Below are 14,008 nucleotides of genomic sequence, written 5' to 3'. Positions count from 1 at the left end.
GCATCAGACAAGAAAAATTAACCCAGAACTACTCATTGCTTAGAAACATCACAAGAGCCCATTTATTAGTTTGCCTCATTATGTAGTTTGTGCAACAGAGAGGATTCTGGCAGCACCATAATGCTTAGCACATGTACATCAGCAAGAAGTCGAGATGTAAGAGTTCAACATCTCCTGTAAAAATAAATCAAGAGGAAACAAAATTACTGAATAAGGTGAGATGAGGCATGTGGAGACATACAAGTAATTTACAAGCAGCATATAAAATCTGCATAAAATCGATCAAGGTTAACTTGTGGAAGTCAGAAAGTTAACTTTTTGTTTATCCTCCTGATCTTATTCATCTTGTTTCACATATCTCAAAGTACATAACTCACCTATCACATGAAGGAGGCATCAAATAATTCTTGGTTTTGGCAGGGGAAGAACACTACAAAATGGAACATTTGCCTGTGGTGGTTTTGTGAATCCACAGGGGGAATGAGTCCTGGACATGGGACCAGACCCTTGGCTTAGAACAGTGGGTGATGACCACTGTTGTGCCCCCTTTATTTTACATGCTACTTCAGTACTGGGAAGAAGCAGAATTAGCACCTTTGGGAGCAGTGAGCCAGCTCATGGCTCCGTGACAGAACAACACTGACCTTACTCTATATGCATATAAACCTATTATTTCTCCTTTTGAGAACTGACTTAGCTAAGAGCTGTTTCTATCAAGATAAAGACAGCAAATACTCCAAGAAAAGCAATAAAAAGTAGCTATATGATGACTGGAATAAAAGCTCTGCTAGAATCTAGAATTCTGCCGCATAGGCTGATAACTACCAGGAAAAAAATCAACTTTTATATTCCATATTATTTCACAGGAATCCATATTTTACTACATAAAATATCCTTTACAAAGGAACAGTTACAGAAACAGGCATAGACCTTCTGAACTGAGATTGGAGCATGTCATGCAAAAGATCTGAAGGGCTGCAGCATAGAGAAAGATATTACTTCAAAATCCAACTCAATTGGGCAAGGATACCTCCTCGGGCCCCTGCATGCTCAGCCAGCCCTCTTCTCACCCAAGGAAGCAAACTCTGCTCAGACAAGGCTTCACTGAGCAGCCAGAGAGAAGACCACTGCAAAGCATGCGCATGGAACACACAATCACAGAATATCCCGAGCTGGATGGGACCCACACGGACCCTCCAGCCCAGCTCCTGGCAGCTGAACACAGCCCTGGTGCTGTGCAGGGAGAGCTCCAGTTTGGGAGCTAAAGATGTCTCTAAGGCACATGTGGACAGCACCTCCTCCGCAGGCTGGCAGTGGCAGGGCTGTGGGACAAGGCTGCTGAGCTGGCTCAGGAAGCGTCGGCGCTCGGTGCTGCACGCTCGGGTTACGGGAAGTACCGGGAATTAAAGCAGGACTTTCACTCCTCCTCTGTTTAGCCTGCTCACATCCGAGCTCCAAGAGCTTAGAAAGCAAACAACGATCTGAAGTATCTTACACACAACGAGGGAATCATTTTATTAGATTATGGAAGACAGCAGCATTACAGTACAAAAAGTTACAAGAGTAGCAGAAAAAAAGTGTTTTTGGTTTAAATACTCAGGATTATACTGGGGAACATGAGAAGGATAGTACCCTTTTCTAAACTAACTCCTAACCAGGTTATCAAAATAAGTTTTGAATATTTAGCACAAGTAAAAAAGTTACAACAAACATCATTATAAAATGCTTTAATAAATAGTTTCTTTTCTGAAAGGTTTTTTTTTTTAAGAACATGTCAAAAAAATGTACTAAAACAGATGATCCTGCAAAGCAAATCCTGCATTCCTGTATAAAGTAACTGGTTTCAAAACATTCATGTTTACATTGCTCGTGGGCCAGAGTTTACACTCTCAGACATCCGTTCCTCTCAGTGGTAGGGTAACTAGGTGTACGTAGTGTTATGCTTCTTCAGTAATTAAAATAAACTTATAGTCTGCCCAGTTAACAGCAATAATAAAAGCCTAAAAAAAAAAAAAAAAAAAAAAAAAAAAAAAAAAAGCATAAGCTTTCCACAACATTTAACCAATATCTGCTGAGGTACTCCCATCCTCTGAGCTTGCCAGCCTTTTCCCTTTAGAGCGAAAGATGAATAAAGCACAACAGAAACAAGATTGAGGAAAATATTGTTCCCTTCATTAGGCCTGTATTTAAACGCAAAAAAAAAGTAATACCACATGTAATTAACATATTCACAAAAGAAAAAACAATGCCTCTCTATGTTGGTACTGTACAGTAGATGCACCCGTTAGTGTTCTTGAGATGGGCTGAACATGGGGATAAACAAACATTTCTGGATCTATTTACACATAAGTGGTTATGTTCCTATGTAAATACAAATGACCAACAGATTCCTAACATTGATTGTATTAACATCATTTTCTAATCTGGACATAATACCAAAAAAAGTCTTATAAACTGCCATAGAGCCTCCTTTTCTGCAACATAAATTAAAAGGAATGACATGTAAAAAAAAAAAAAAAAAGACCAAAATATTTAACTTATTAAATCAAATATACAGAGTGATTCATTTAATATGTACATATTTACACAAAAGCACTTTCACTATTAGAAAATAAACTGTGTCAGTTGGGGAACCTAGAGTTCTCACAATTTTACTATATTGATATGGCAGTCTTTGACAGTTGCTATAGAAAAAGTTTAATCTCAAGGCACTTGTCACATGCTTCAATACTGCAATTCTAAAGTAATTAAACAGAAATAAAAAGGCCACTTTTAAACCACAGTTGAAAGATCTCTATAATTTTTTTTTTGTTCCTATTACAAAGTGTGTAAGGCAAATTTGGAAAAAATCTTACAGAAGCTACTAACGTAACAAGTGCAGTGAGCTGCCATTAATAGAGATTCAAAGTCAAGAAAGCAGTTTAAAGTTCACACAATTTCCTCAACCAGGAGGTTTTAAAGCCACCATTAAATTAGAGCAAGTAATAAAAAGAAATACATTCTGTAAACAGTGTACAGTCTTTTGTAATAAACTTTACACATATTGAAAATACAACCTCTCCTCTGCCACACAGCGAGTGTATTATAAGTAAACTTTACAAAAATAGCAACTATCAAAGATTACTCATTTTTCATCTGACAGTCATTGAATAATTTATACAAGGCTAAAGAAACAAAATAAATTTTATTTATTATTTTTATTTATTTTTTTTACGCAAAATAAAGAAACTATGAACATTTGACTCCAGATATTTTTAGTCCTTAATGCAAAGTGGAGATGTCAATTTTTCCCCTCCCCAGCAAGTGCAGGCGCAGTCTGCCTACATCCCAAATACAGGTTAGTCTCTACTGCCTTCAAAGTTTGATGCATTCACATTTTTTACAGATCTGTTGTCCATTTTGCCTATTTGATGGGATTTCTTTACTGGACTGCTCTCTGATGTGTCAGACACCTTTGTCGGCAAAGGCTTTGCGAGTTTGTGAGAGAGGAATTTGTCCATTTCCTCATCTCTTTCCTCCTCTTCATCCTCCTCTTCCTCATACTCTACATACTCCTCTACTGCATCACAAGTTCTCTTTTGAGGAGATATGAAGTTTTTGCATTCATAACGAATGTCTTTGTTACTGTAAGATCTGTCTATAGGATTTCTTATGGGATTTAAAGGTGCCCACTGGTTATTGGCACCCTCTTCTCTGGGAGGACGGCTTCTCTCTCTCTCTTTTCTTCTTTTCCGAGTCCACCACACGCAGATGATTATACAAGTCAGCCACACAATGCTAAATACCGCACAAAGAATTGGAACCAAATAATCTAGAGGGCAAATGGAAAGAAATAAAGTCTTGAGTTAACAGAACAAGATATATAGCGCTGGACATTTTCAAGAAAAGTATTCATACTCAACTACAGGTGATCCCCTGAGCCATTTTTAGGAGAAAGGAAGCAAGATGTCTTTACAGCACAATAACAACTGCCTGAATGCAGCAGGTCCATCTGGAAGTGCTCTTGACTAGTTCAGTTTTACGTGATTAATGATGAGGGAGGAAAGCTCCATTTGAGGTCTTTTTTTCCCCTCCAACAGACAAACTGGTTTTATTAAGTAGCATCTTTCTCAAGCATCTAAGCAAAGTTGGCCCAGAAAACCTGAGTAATCACTCCTAAGAAAAGCCTTATCCTAGCAGGAGGCAGGCAGTGGAGTACTGTGCCTTTAAGTTGCTCTAGAAGTACTGGCACTTGCACCACAAATATATCCTGCATTTAACATCAGAAAGAACAGTCCTTTACCATCAACGTCTACAGACATTTCTGCATCAATGATCTCCAAAAACATTCAGGTTAGAGCTACATAACCAAATTGATCATGCATTCTTCAGCATGTTCCTGTTCTATCTCAGGATGAAATATCAAAAATATTGTCCCTGGAGAGAAGAGTCTTTGCCACTCAATGAACAAACAAAAGTTGTTGTGGCAATTGCTTTTCTTCACTCCCAAAGCAAACCTCACTACAGTGTTCTCCCAGCCACACAGACACAGATTATTTCTCTAGGAAAATATTTCTGAAAATTTTGGACTACTTTTGCTCCCCTTCCTCAAGAGCTGTACAGCTAGGAGAGAATAACAACTTTTTTCTATTCTTCTTGATAAGCAAAAGTTCACACCTGAAGAAGCAACAGAAAATGAGGTGCTTTGTTTTTTTAGAGAGTAACATGATTGTTCAACAGCTCTGTAGACAAATGCTGTCAACCCACCACTCTAATGCCTGATCCAAACAAACTCCCTCAGCAGTTTTAAGACATCTGCTTGCAGAATAACCTGGAAATGACTGTACAAAAACAACCAATGTTTTGACACCACGGTCATTTGCTCCAACATTCAAGTGTCTCCTGAGCACATTCTTATGTGCAATGTTACACATTCTCAAACATTTCCTTTTGGTAAAGGAGGGTGAGTAAACTGCCAACACTGTTGGCCTCAAGGGATCTCAAAATTGTATTTTAACAGTTCAGGGAAGGATTGCACTCACATGAGCAACTGCTATTCTCTCCTGATTTTTCATAAGCAACCTAACATTAAATCATGAAGGGGGGAAATACTTCAAAGAAAAAGGAGCTCTTCATAACAGCTTCTCCAAGATTAGATACAAAGCTTGCATTCTCACTGCTATCACAGCTATTATTTCATCATATGACCATGGATCCAAGTTTACTTAGTAACAGGTTCTTTATACAGAATTTTTGGCATACAGATTCCAAATTCAGACTACTTTTTCGTAAAGCTTGAGGAAATCAATGAAGCATCTAAATGATCATCTCCACCCAGACACTTGAGCATCCCACAGAAATCAGATTCTCAATGCAAAGGGCTTTACACCACATTTTCTGATAGGTTTCCACCCACCTCACCCAATTAAGGGATAGCAATAAAGCAAACCAAATAAAAAAATGTGAGTGTCCAGGTTACAGTTTGCCTTGTAACAACTCAGTTTAAAGAACTAGGGGCCATTGGTCCATACTGAGCATCCATATTAAAATGACAAGTCTGGAGATCATTTTGCAAGAGAACCCAAATTAATCCACTATTTTAGGAGAATCTTTAAATCTTATTGAGGTGGGAGGCAAAATAATCTGCATCCCTTTAGCCTTAGAATTTAATATGCAATCAGAAAAACCAGAGGCTGAGGTATGTGAAAACCCCAGCTCAATTCCTTATCTTCTACACAATTGCTGTTCAAGGCAAGCATAAAGCAGGCACACTCCTTCAGGAGAGCTGAGGAAACAGCACATTTGCCAAGACTTTAACAGATGAAAGGCATTTCCTAGAAGGAAAATGCAAGGGAAGTGGAACCAGGCAATCTGCTAATTGTTTGGACTATGGGTGGAAGATCTTCCAGAAGATTATGTTGGGGAGGCCTAGGAAAAAGCTGGGAGAGCCTCCTACCATTGTAAGATTTTCACTCGGGGGCTTAGTTGAACTTGAGCCTAGCAGCGGTCTTCCACAAGCCTGTCTCCTGCCTCCCCCAGGCAGGAACACAGGCATGCAGAATCTTCAATCGCTTATTTTGGCACAGCTCTTGGAGAGCCAGCATTCAGAGATAAAGGTCTCCAATCACACTGTATCCTCTTTAAGAGGAATGAACACTACATTTCAAGCCAGCTGTGCACTAGTGAGAAACACATGTTGAAAAAGAGAGTGGAGTTTTACATTATCATGGCCAAGTATTGGAAGAAACTAGACAACTTTAACTCTTGTTAAGGTAAATAAACAGCACACAAGCACTTCATAAGAGATTGGTATCACACCACACCTTCCCTCTCCCCATATTTTCATTTCCTCGCAGCCTCAGTGCAGCAGCATCAAGGGCTGAGGTTGGCTTAAGGTTAACGTAGGAGAATTAGACAGGATTGGAACTTCACATGAGAACAACTCCTGATCTTGTGAAAGGTGTGCTTAGGCTGGAGAGCTGGGCTGGAAGTCAGAGCCAAAACTATGGCAAGAGTATCTGGGCACATCACGTTAGGGATGAGGTTAAGTTTAAACTAGCACACAAGCACAGAATCTTGATTTCAAAGCTGCTTTCTCTTCAGTTAGTAACAGCAACTAAAGACAATCTGGTGGATCATTTTCTCCAGTGTGTAAAGAAAGATATGAGAAGCCTGACAGCAGGGGAACAGAAAACACAACAGAGGAGGTGTGCACTGGAACCTTACCTGATGATGAATTCCCAACAACGATGGTCTCAACTTTGACTTCAGTTACTGCCAACATAACCGTGCTGTTCTGTCGCTTGGTGATGGCATTCACTATTGTATTAGCAGCATTCTGAATGAGGCTGTTATCTTGTTCATCTCGGTGTGGGACAAAGGACTACATGGAGTGACAGGGGAAAACAAGAAGTTATTGCACTCACCTAACCATGGAAATGTACTTTTTAAATCCAGCGACATCTTAATTGAGTTCACTCAGTTGAATTTGTTTGACAGTAGTTACAAACAGTTCTCTAAAACTGCTATCAACCTTTACCACAGCAACAGCATGGCTGGCTCTACCCCAACTGCAGATGCAGTGTCAGACTTGGTGGGTAGCACACCTACTTGTTAATTTAGCATACCTCAAAGGAAAGGCAGTGACTTCCAAGTTACTTAAATTGATGAGCTAAACTTAGTCATAGTTTGGAGCAGTTCAAGACATGTGGATTATCTAGATAGGAGCTTGGACTAATAACAGTCTGCTCTATTTATACCCTACACTTTGCTCCCATTGTGGCTCAGCATGCTCTTTACAGCACTAGTAGAGACAGACAGTCCAGCTTCTGCCTGGATAACCATTTACCACAAAAATTAACTCTTGCTTGAAAACTAAGCTATACACAAGCATCTCGTGATTGAGCTGTAAATGCATCTAAAGCAAGTCTTTAGCTCATTAGGGCAATAGTTACTTTTATCTACTCAACTTCCACCTTCTTCCACTTCTCACTTAGTACCTTATATGTAAAGAAATCCCTGAAGCAGCCATACTCTAAATGCACAGCAGAAACCTCTCCACGAGAACAATCCAGCCACCTGTAACCCTATCTCCTTACTGAGAAGGTCAATAGCTCCAGATTTCTGACAGAACAAGTAGGCACCCGTTCACTAATTTGGGCTGAACTAGTCTTTAGAGTAATTTATCATGAGGCTGTAGTAGCTGTCTGTCATTAACAAAACCTGCAGTTTCAGCTCTCTGGCAGTGTAGGAAATTGTGAGATCACAAAATTGCTTTGCAGACAAGACTAAGCCACAGATTGCTCCACCTGCATTCAAGTGAAACAAGCTTGAACAACTTCTTCCCAGAAAAAACTATTAAGAAAACACATTTTTATATATATATATATGTATATACACACACACACACAAGTCTCATACTTACAATAGCAACTTCCACTGCGTTCTCTGTGGAGTAAGATGGATCACATAATATTATCAGAGTTCTGTCCCTAGAAACAGTCCTAGTAGCTGGTAAATATCGGATTTCAGAACAGATATTTTCTGTTGTAGTGCCCTGTTAGAAGCAAAGGAGATTGCGTAATTTTAGTTCAAGTAAAAAATAGCATGTAAAAATAAGGATCTTCAGAGTTCTAGCAGTTGCTAAGAACTGATGAAGGCAGCAAGAAAGGGCAGAAAAATGAAGAACAGTGTTTTGGAATGAAAGACAAAAAACTGAGCTTGCATGATTACGTTAGTACAGTCTGAGCCCATCTTGAAGTGTAAATAGTTCTTCAAGACTCAAGAAAATAAAATATTCAGTACAAACCCTAATTTTGCCTCACCCTTTAGACAAAGCACAATTAAAAGCAACAGAGGAGTCTAGTAATAAAATTTGCAAGCTTATAATAGCAAGGAGTCATACTAGAAACCTTGATCTTGCATGCTGTGACATAGAATAGATCCCTACATATAGTGCCACACTTCATTAAGAAGTCCATTCTCACCTGGGGGACTTTGTCTCCATTAAAAATTAAAGTAATTCTAGCACAGTCATTGTCCAAGTACCCAGAATTAGGCAGACATTTGATATTGATAGGCAGAGGTTCAGAGGCACTGCATTCTCCCCAGTCCGTGCACGGTGGCTGAAAGCATTTCATATACTTTTCCTGGCATTCTTGACCCATGGGACACTGGTTATTTGAATTATCCCAGTATTTGTGTAACAGACAAGGCTTTTTTCCACACCACACCTAGAAATTAAAAAGAACAAAGCACTGTTGCAAGTTGCTCTTACACATCAAATCAAAATAAGCAATTCACATAGGATGGTCATGAGCTACTGCTGCCTGCAGAATATCTGTGTTTTGATACTGCTGTAGTCTTAGTAGCAGATGGAGCTGCTCTTCCACAAAATGAGGACATTTTGTGCAGACAGAAGAGTAAAAAACTGTGCAAAGATAATCCAAGAAACCACTGACTGGGCACATCTCCTTAGAAGTTTATGAATTTGTCACACGTAACTGAGTTATACAGAAGTTTAAGCATTTATTTTAATCTAGTCCTCTAGGCGTCTTTAATCTAGAAAGAAGTATCCCCACAAAGATTAATTTCTTCAATATTTACACTGAGACCCCTGCCAGAGAATGCTGAATATGTTAAGAGCTGATGCACACTGGTGATAAGCACAGCCACTCCAACCATGCTCCCAGAAGAAAACAGTTTGCTGGTACCCACAAATTACTGGGGGGCAGCAAGTTTCCAAATACAGCTCCATTCCAGCAGCTGGATTTGGATGATCCTTGTGGGTCCTTTCCAATTCAGGATGTTCTACAATTCCATGTAGCCTTTAAGATCCTACATAGCACTCTACAGCTAATGGTGCAGGAACTTAGAGCTTTCTTAAAGCACAATTGTCAGCAAGAAAGTGCAGTTGTGCCATTACATGGAAGAAACCAAATATCACACATGGATGAGTTGCATTTACAGCACATGTTCCATCTGCATCTAGGTCTTACTTTTCCTCAGTCACAAAACCACCAGGATCTAGTCCATAATATATACACAAAGGTTGAAATCTGTCAATTCATAAAGCTGCTGAAGGACAATACAAAAATACCCACTGAAAAAACTTCTTCCTACATGTCCTAATTTCACAAAATTAGGAGCTCTAAAACTGTGTTTGCAAAGCTTCAGCAGTGTGATTTATTTACCCTTTACTCTATGCCAGCTCACATTTCATTTTCTGCAACAAGTGGTCTAGAGAGTCTGTTCTAGCAGGTAGGGAGCAGGGCAGTAACTTATGATTATAAGACAATCCATAAGTACTTTTACAGGAAGCCACTTTTAAAAAAAAAAATTTTTAAACAGAGGAAATTTAGAGGAGACAAAGACTAACTTGTGCATGAAGAACAATGAGTTTGTTCCAGCCACAGGAATTTAAGAAGATAGGCCAAAATGCCTACCTTGGTGCAGTCAATACGTCCATCCAAACAGTGGCAGCTGTTGCACTCCTGTTCCCACCGGCTGCCATGGGGAAAGGTCATTCCTTTAAGCCAGCAAGGCTTTCCAATTCCAATCACTAAGGGGAAAAAAACAAAAAAAAGGCACACTCAGACACTTCACCTCTTCAGGTTATAAATACTATACAAATTTAAATTAAAAATATTAGCTACTGTTCCTTACATATCAGACTACTGTACATAAACTTTATATGGGCTACATTGTGCCCTATTGTTTTCTGGGTAAAGGTTGATAGCAGATATAGGAATACCTTCTTGGCATCTAGGACCAATTCTTCCAGGGGGACAAGTGCATCGGTATCCATTTATTTCATCTATACAGGTGGCACCATATCCACAAGGAGAAGACTGGCATTCATCAATATCTGGACAGAAAATAGGTAAAAATCAGTGACAAGGACACAAAATATTGTAATTAATAATTTACTGAGGTGTAATCTAACAATACCTCCTTTCTTTAAAGCAAAGGACACTGTAGCTTCAGAATTAATCTTGTAATTAAACAGTTCTGCCATTTCAGCAATAACCTGCAATAGATTTCTTGTAATTGCACGCTAATTGAAGTTCTGGTAATCAAAATAGCAGTCATATGCTGACTCATCTCACAGAGCAGAGGTGTTGGACAGCTGAAGGTGTTAATGCCTTCTCCACATTCAGCTACAGAACAAGTCCCACATCCTGTTCTGGCATTGATCTCAGACATTTAGGCTTCATACAAGAGCATGTGCTTTCATGAAGTTATCGGAGTGCAGGAGCTGAACAAAGAACTTGCTCAACAATGCTCAAAAAAGTGATTTACTGCAATACAAATGACCATAAGGCAGAACAATAACAGTTTACTTTGTAACACACATTTGCTGAACATTAATAACCTTCAAATAGTGAGTAGATTAATTTAGTACACAGACACTTAGCACAAAAACCTCTTAAACCCTTTAAAGATGCAGAGGCTTAGCCACAGAAGCCAATGGAAGAAGGCACGGAAGCATGATCCATTCAGATGGACAGCAATGTGCCATTTGTTATTCTGGGGAAGTGACCAATACTGATTTATGCAACAGAAACCAACTTATCAAGTTGTGAGCCATAAGCACCAACTGCTTCATCTTCAACCAGAACCTTTCTCTTCCAAAGCATCTTTTGAAAGGTTTCCTTCCACTGAATATAAATGCCCTTTCCAACCCCTCAAAAACTGTTTACACACCAGTTCTTGTGTCATACACAGCATCAGCTCAGTTTAAAGTACAGGAGTTTGAAAGTGAACAGAATAAATGGCAGTAGTGAGACAGTTGCACATGTAGGCAATGGAAAACAACCCAATTGTTGCTTCCTTCAAAAGTGCACTAAGATGAAGTTTTAAGCAAATACACAAGATCTAAACTTCAACAGGGTTTAACTACTCTTTCCTCCTCTTTACTCCTTCAAGCTATATAGATTTAAGATTCTTCAGCCTCTGTATGCTGAAAAAGGTGACTTAACTCTGTTTCTGCATCAGCCATAAAAGGTGTTTTTGTCAGCTACTCCTTCCATCTAGACCAGTCTAAACAAGTAAAAAATGTCTGCAGCTCCATTACAAATGCGCAGTATTCGTATTTGTGACATCCTAGCCTTAAGGGGAAGAGGAGCAGCAAAGGAGAATTCAATATCCCTTTCTGGGTATCTGGATCTAGACACACAATGATCTGCCATCCCTGGTTCTGTATCGAGACACCGCTAAGCTGATGCTTCCACAAGGGCTGCAGCTGCCCTCCAACCAGAGGCGCTGGTTTGTCTTCTCTATGCCAGAATGAGGATGAAGTCTCAACTTGAAAGCACATCACCATACTAATGGAGTGGAAGGACCAAGCCCAAAAGCCTTGAAGCTACAGAAGATTTGAAGTCTGATCTTCCAAAGCAGAAAGTAAAAATAAAGTATATATCCATTCAAGTCAAAATGGTAAAATTCCATTAAAAAGACAAAAACAAAACAACCCAAAAAACCAACACAACAACAAAACTCCCCCACCAGATTGTTCCACAACACTTCATTCTTTTCAGCCTCTATCCTTCAGAATAATTGCAGTGTAACAAGTTTGTTTTCTAGCTTTGGAAGACCTTTATCATACTTCTGTTATTCATGTGCCAGCACTACACTCACAATGTTTTTGTTTCCATTTGCAATGTCTCAGGGGATTTTGGTTTCTAATGTTCAGTAAAACACATACAGATATGTCATCTTTACCAACAAGATGTTTATCAACAGAAATATTTAAAACTTAAGCTTCTATGAAGCCAGCACCACAGAAATGTCACAATTATCCAAGAAAAGCCAGCAATGAAGTCTTTAAGCATGATTTAAAAGCCAACTCACTTCAGTGCCATTCAATGAAATAAGTAACAGACCACAACCTGCCATTACTTACAAGGTATCAGTACCTAGCTAACAGGTGGCTTCTGCTTCATTATTTGGAATTCAGCTGAGCTAATGTAAAAAGGGTCATCAGGTGTTCTTTCCAATTTGTGCAGTGGTACACCCATCCAGGTCTCTACCCATGCAGGTACTTACTAATTCTGCAGTCAGGACCAGCAAAGCCAGGGGCGCATTCACATCGGAACCAGTTCACTCCATCAACACAGATCCCTCCGTTGTAACTGTAAACAAAGAAGTCTAGTTAACAAGCCTACACTGTTTCATTGGTCAATTAAAGCTTTGGTAATTAAAGCTTCTGCTGCTCTTCAGGGGGACAATTTAATCCTATCAATAGAGAAAGTGTAATGATAGATAAATATCATTATTGCTTAGCAAGTCAGAGATTAAAACAGCAACATCCTACAGGTGCATGAGGAAGTGCATTCACAGAACTCAGAGGTGGAACAGCACTTTCAAGTGAACACAAAGAAAGCCCAAGTTTTTCCAAATTTGGTTCTTTTTTTAATACATGAAGCACGGATTATGGCATCAGAGTGGACAACTGAGAAAGATAAGGTAGATTGTTTCATCCACACATCAGTTTTTTCCCCTTCAACTATAAATATCAATCTCTATATTTAAAATATTCCCATTTTATCTTCCAAAATTCAAGGTTTTTTTTAAACGCGTTTATACATAGTAATTGGTCCAACAGGACATTTTTATATTATTTAAAATTATTTACTGTAAACGAACAGGTTTTGATTTCTCATTTTTTTATCCTATCCAATTACAAATACTTCAAATGTCATCATATGTGATTCACTTCATATCACTGTAATTTACTAATCAGTTCCACCATGGAGACTACACTAAAATACTTTTACTTGTTTATACGTGAATCAACTCAGGATTGTTTTGTAATCTTTGTCGCTGTCAAGGAATAGATAAGACATAGCAAAAAAAATGGTTATAAGATATTTTACAGAGGCTGGCTTCAATTATTTTAGAGTAAAAATAGTTCTAATCTGTAATGTAAATCCATATTACTGTGCTCATTTTTATTTTCACAATAGGTACAGGACTGGAGTTCGTGCACTTACCATGGATGAGGGTTGCAGTCATTGGTGTCTAGAAAAAAGAATATAGACTAGTGTAAATAGGGGCACAATTTGTTTTCTAATAGACAACACTATAGTTCAGAAGACAATATATTTGATAAGAAAAATATACAGAACTGAACGTTTTCTTCCACACTTGCAAAGGAAGTTCAATTATCATTTATATCAACAGTAGGCAGAGTAAAAACAGAACTCAAATTTAAGAGTTTCCCTCCCACTACCAATGTTACACCTTGGGGGGGGGGGGGAGGAGGGAATCCAAGTTTCAGGCTTTACTCCACCTAACCAATTCATTGTCTTGGTATGTCAAAGTAGTTAACTGCTATCCTCAGAGAAAATGGCTTATACTCCACTGCCTGCCTTTCCAGATACTTTTCATTATTAAAATTATTATTTCTGTGAGTATTTTTTCTGCTCTGCACACATTTCCAAAAATTGTATTTTTATAGAAGGCTGAGAGTCTTATTTTGGCAGAGACTGGATGCAAAAAGCAGCATGACAAACCCTTCATTCATTAC

The 14,008-nt window shown here is 38.8% G+C and overlaps 1 protein-coding gene across 2 annotated transcripts in view; it reads right to left on the bottom strand.

Annotated features, from left to right (window-relative positions):
- Positions 1 to 1,487: 1,487 nt before the first annotated feature.
- JAG2 (jagged canonical Notch ligand 2) overlaps positions 1,488 to 14,008 on the bottom strand; it is a 69,912-nt gene continuing 57,391 nt past the window's right edge. For both annotated transcript variants that reach the window (XM_032112255.1, XM_032112256.1), the window contains 8 exons: positions 13,473 to 13,500; positions 12,526 to 12,611; positions 10,232 to 10,345; positions 9,924 to 10,039; positions 8,466 to 8,711; positions 7,904 to 8,035; positions 6,706 to 6,862; positions 1,488 to 3,811 (listed from right to left, as the gene is read on the bottom strand). In XM_032112255.1, the coding sequence (XP_031968146.1) occupies positions 3,339 to 3,811; positions 6,706 to 6,862; positions 7,904 to 8,035; positions 8,466 to 8,711; positions 9,924 to 10,039; positions 10,232 to 10,345; positions 12,526 to 12,611; positions 13,473 to 13,500 (1,352 nt within the window). In that variant the 3' untranslated portion in view covers positions 1,488 to 3,338. The remainder of the gene's footprint in view (positions 3,812 to 6,705; positions 6,863 to 7,903; positions 8,036 to 8,465; positions 8,712 to 9,923; positions 10,040 to 10,231; positions 10,346 to 12,525; positions 12,612 to 13,472; positions 13,501 to 14,008) is intronic.

Source organism: Corvus moneduloides, chromosome 6, assembly GCF_009650955.1.
Source record: "Corvus moneduloides isolate bCorMon1 chromosome 6, bCorMon1.pri, whole genome shotgun sequence".
NCBI lineage: Eukaryota > Metazoa > Chordata > Aves > Passeriformes > Corvidae > Corvus > Corvus moneduloides.
The sequence above is the reverse complement of the archived record's forward strand: the minus strand, read 5'-3'. Positions and strand labels throughout refer to the sequence as shown.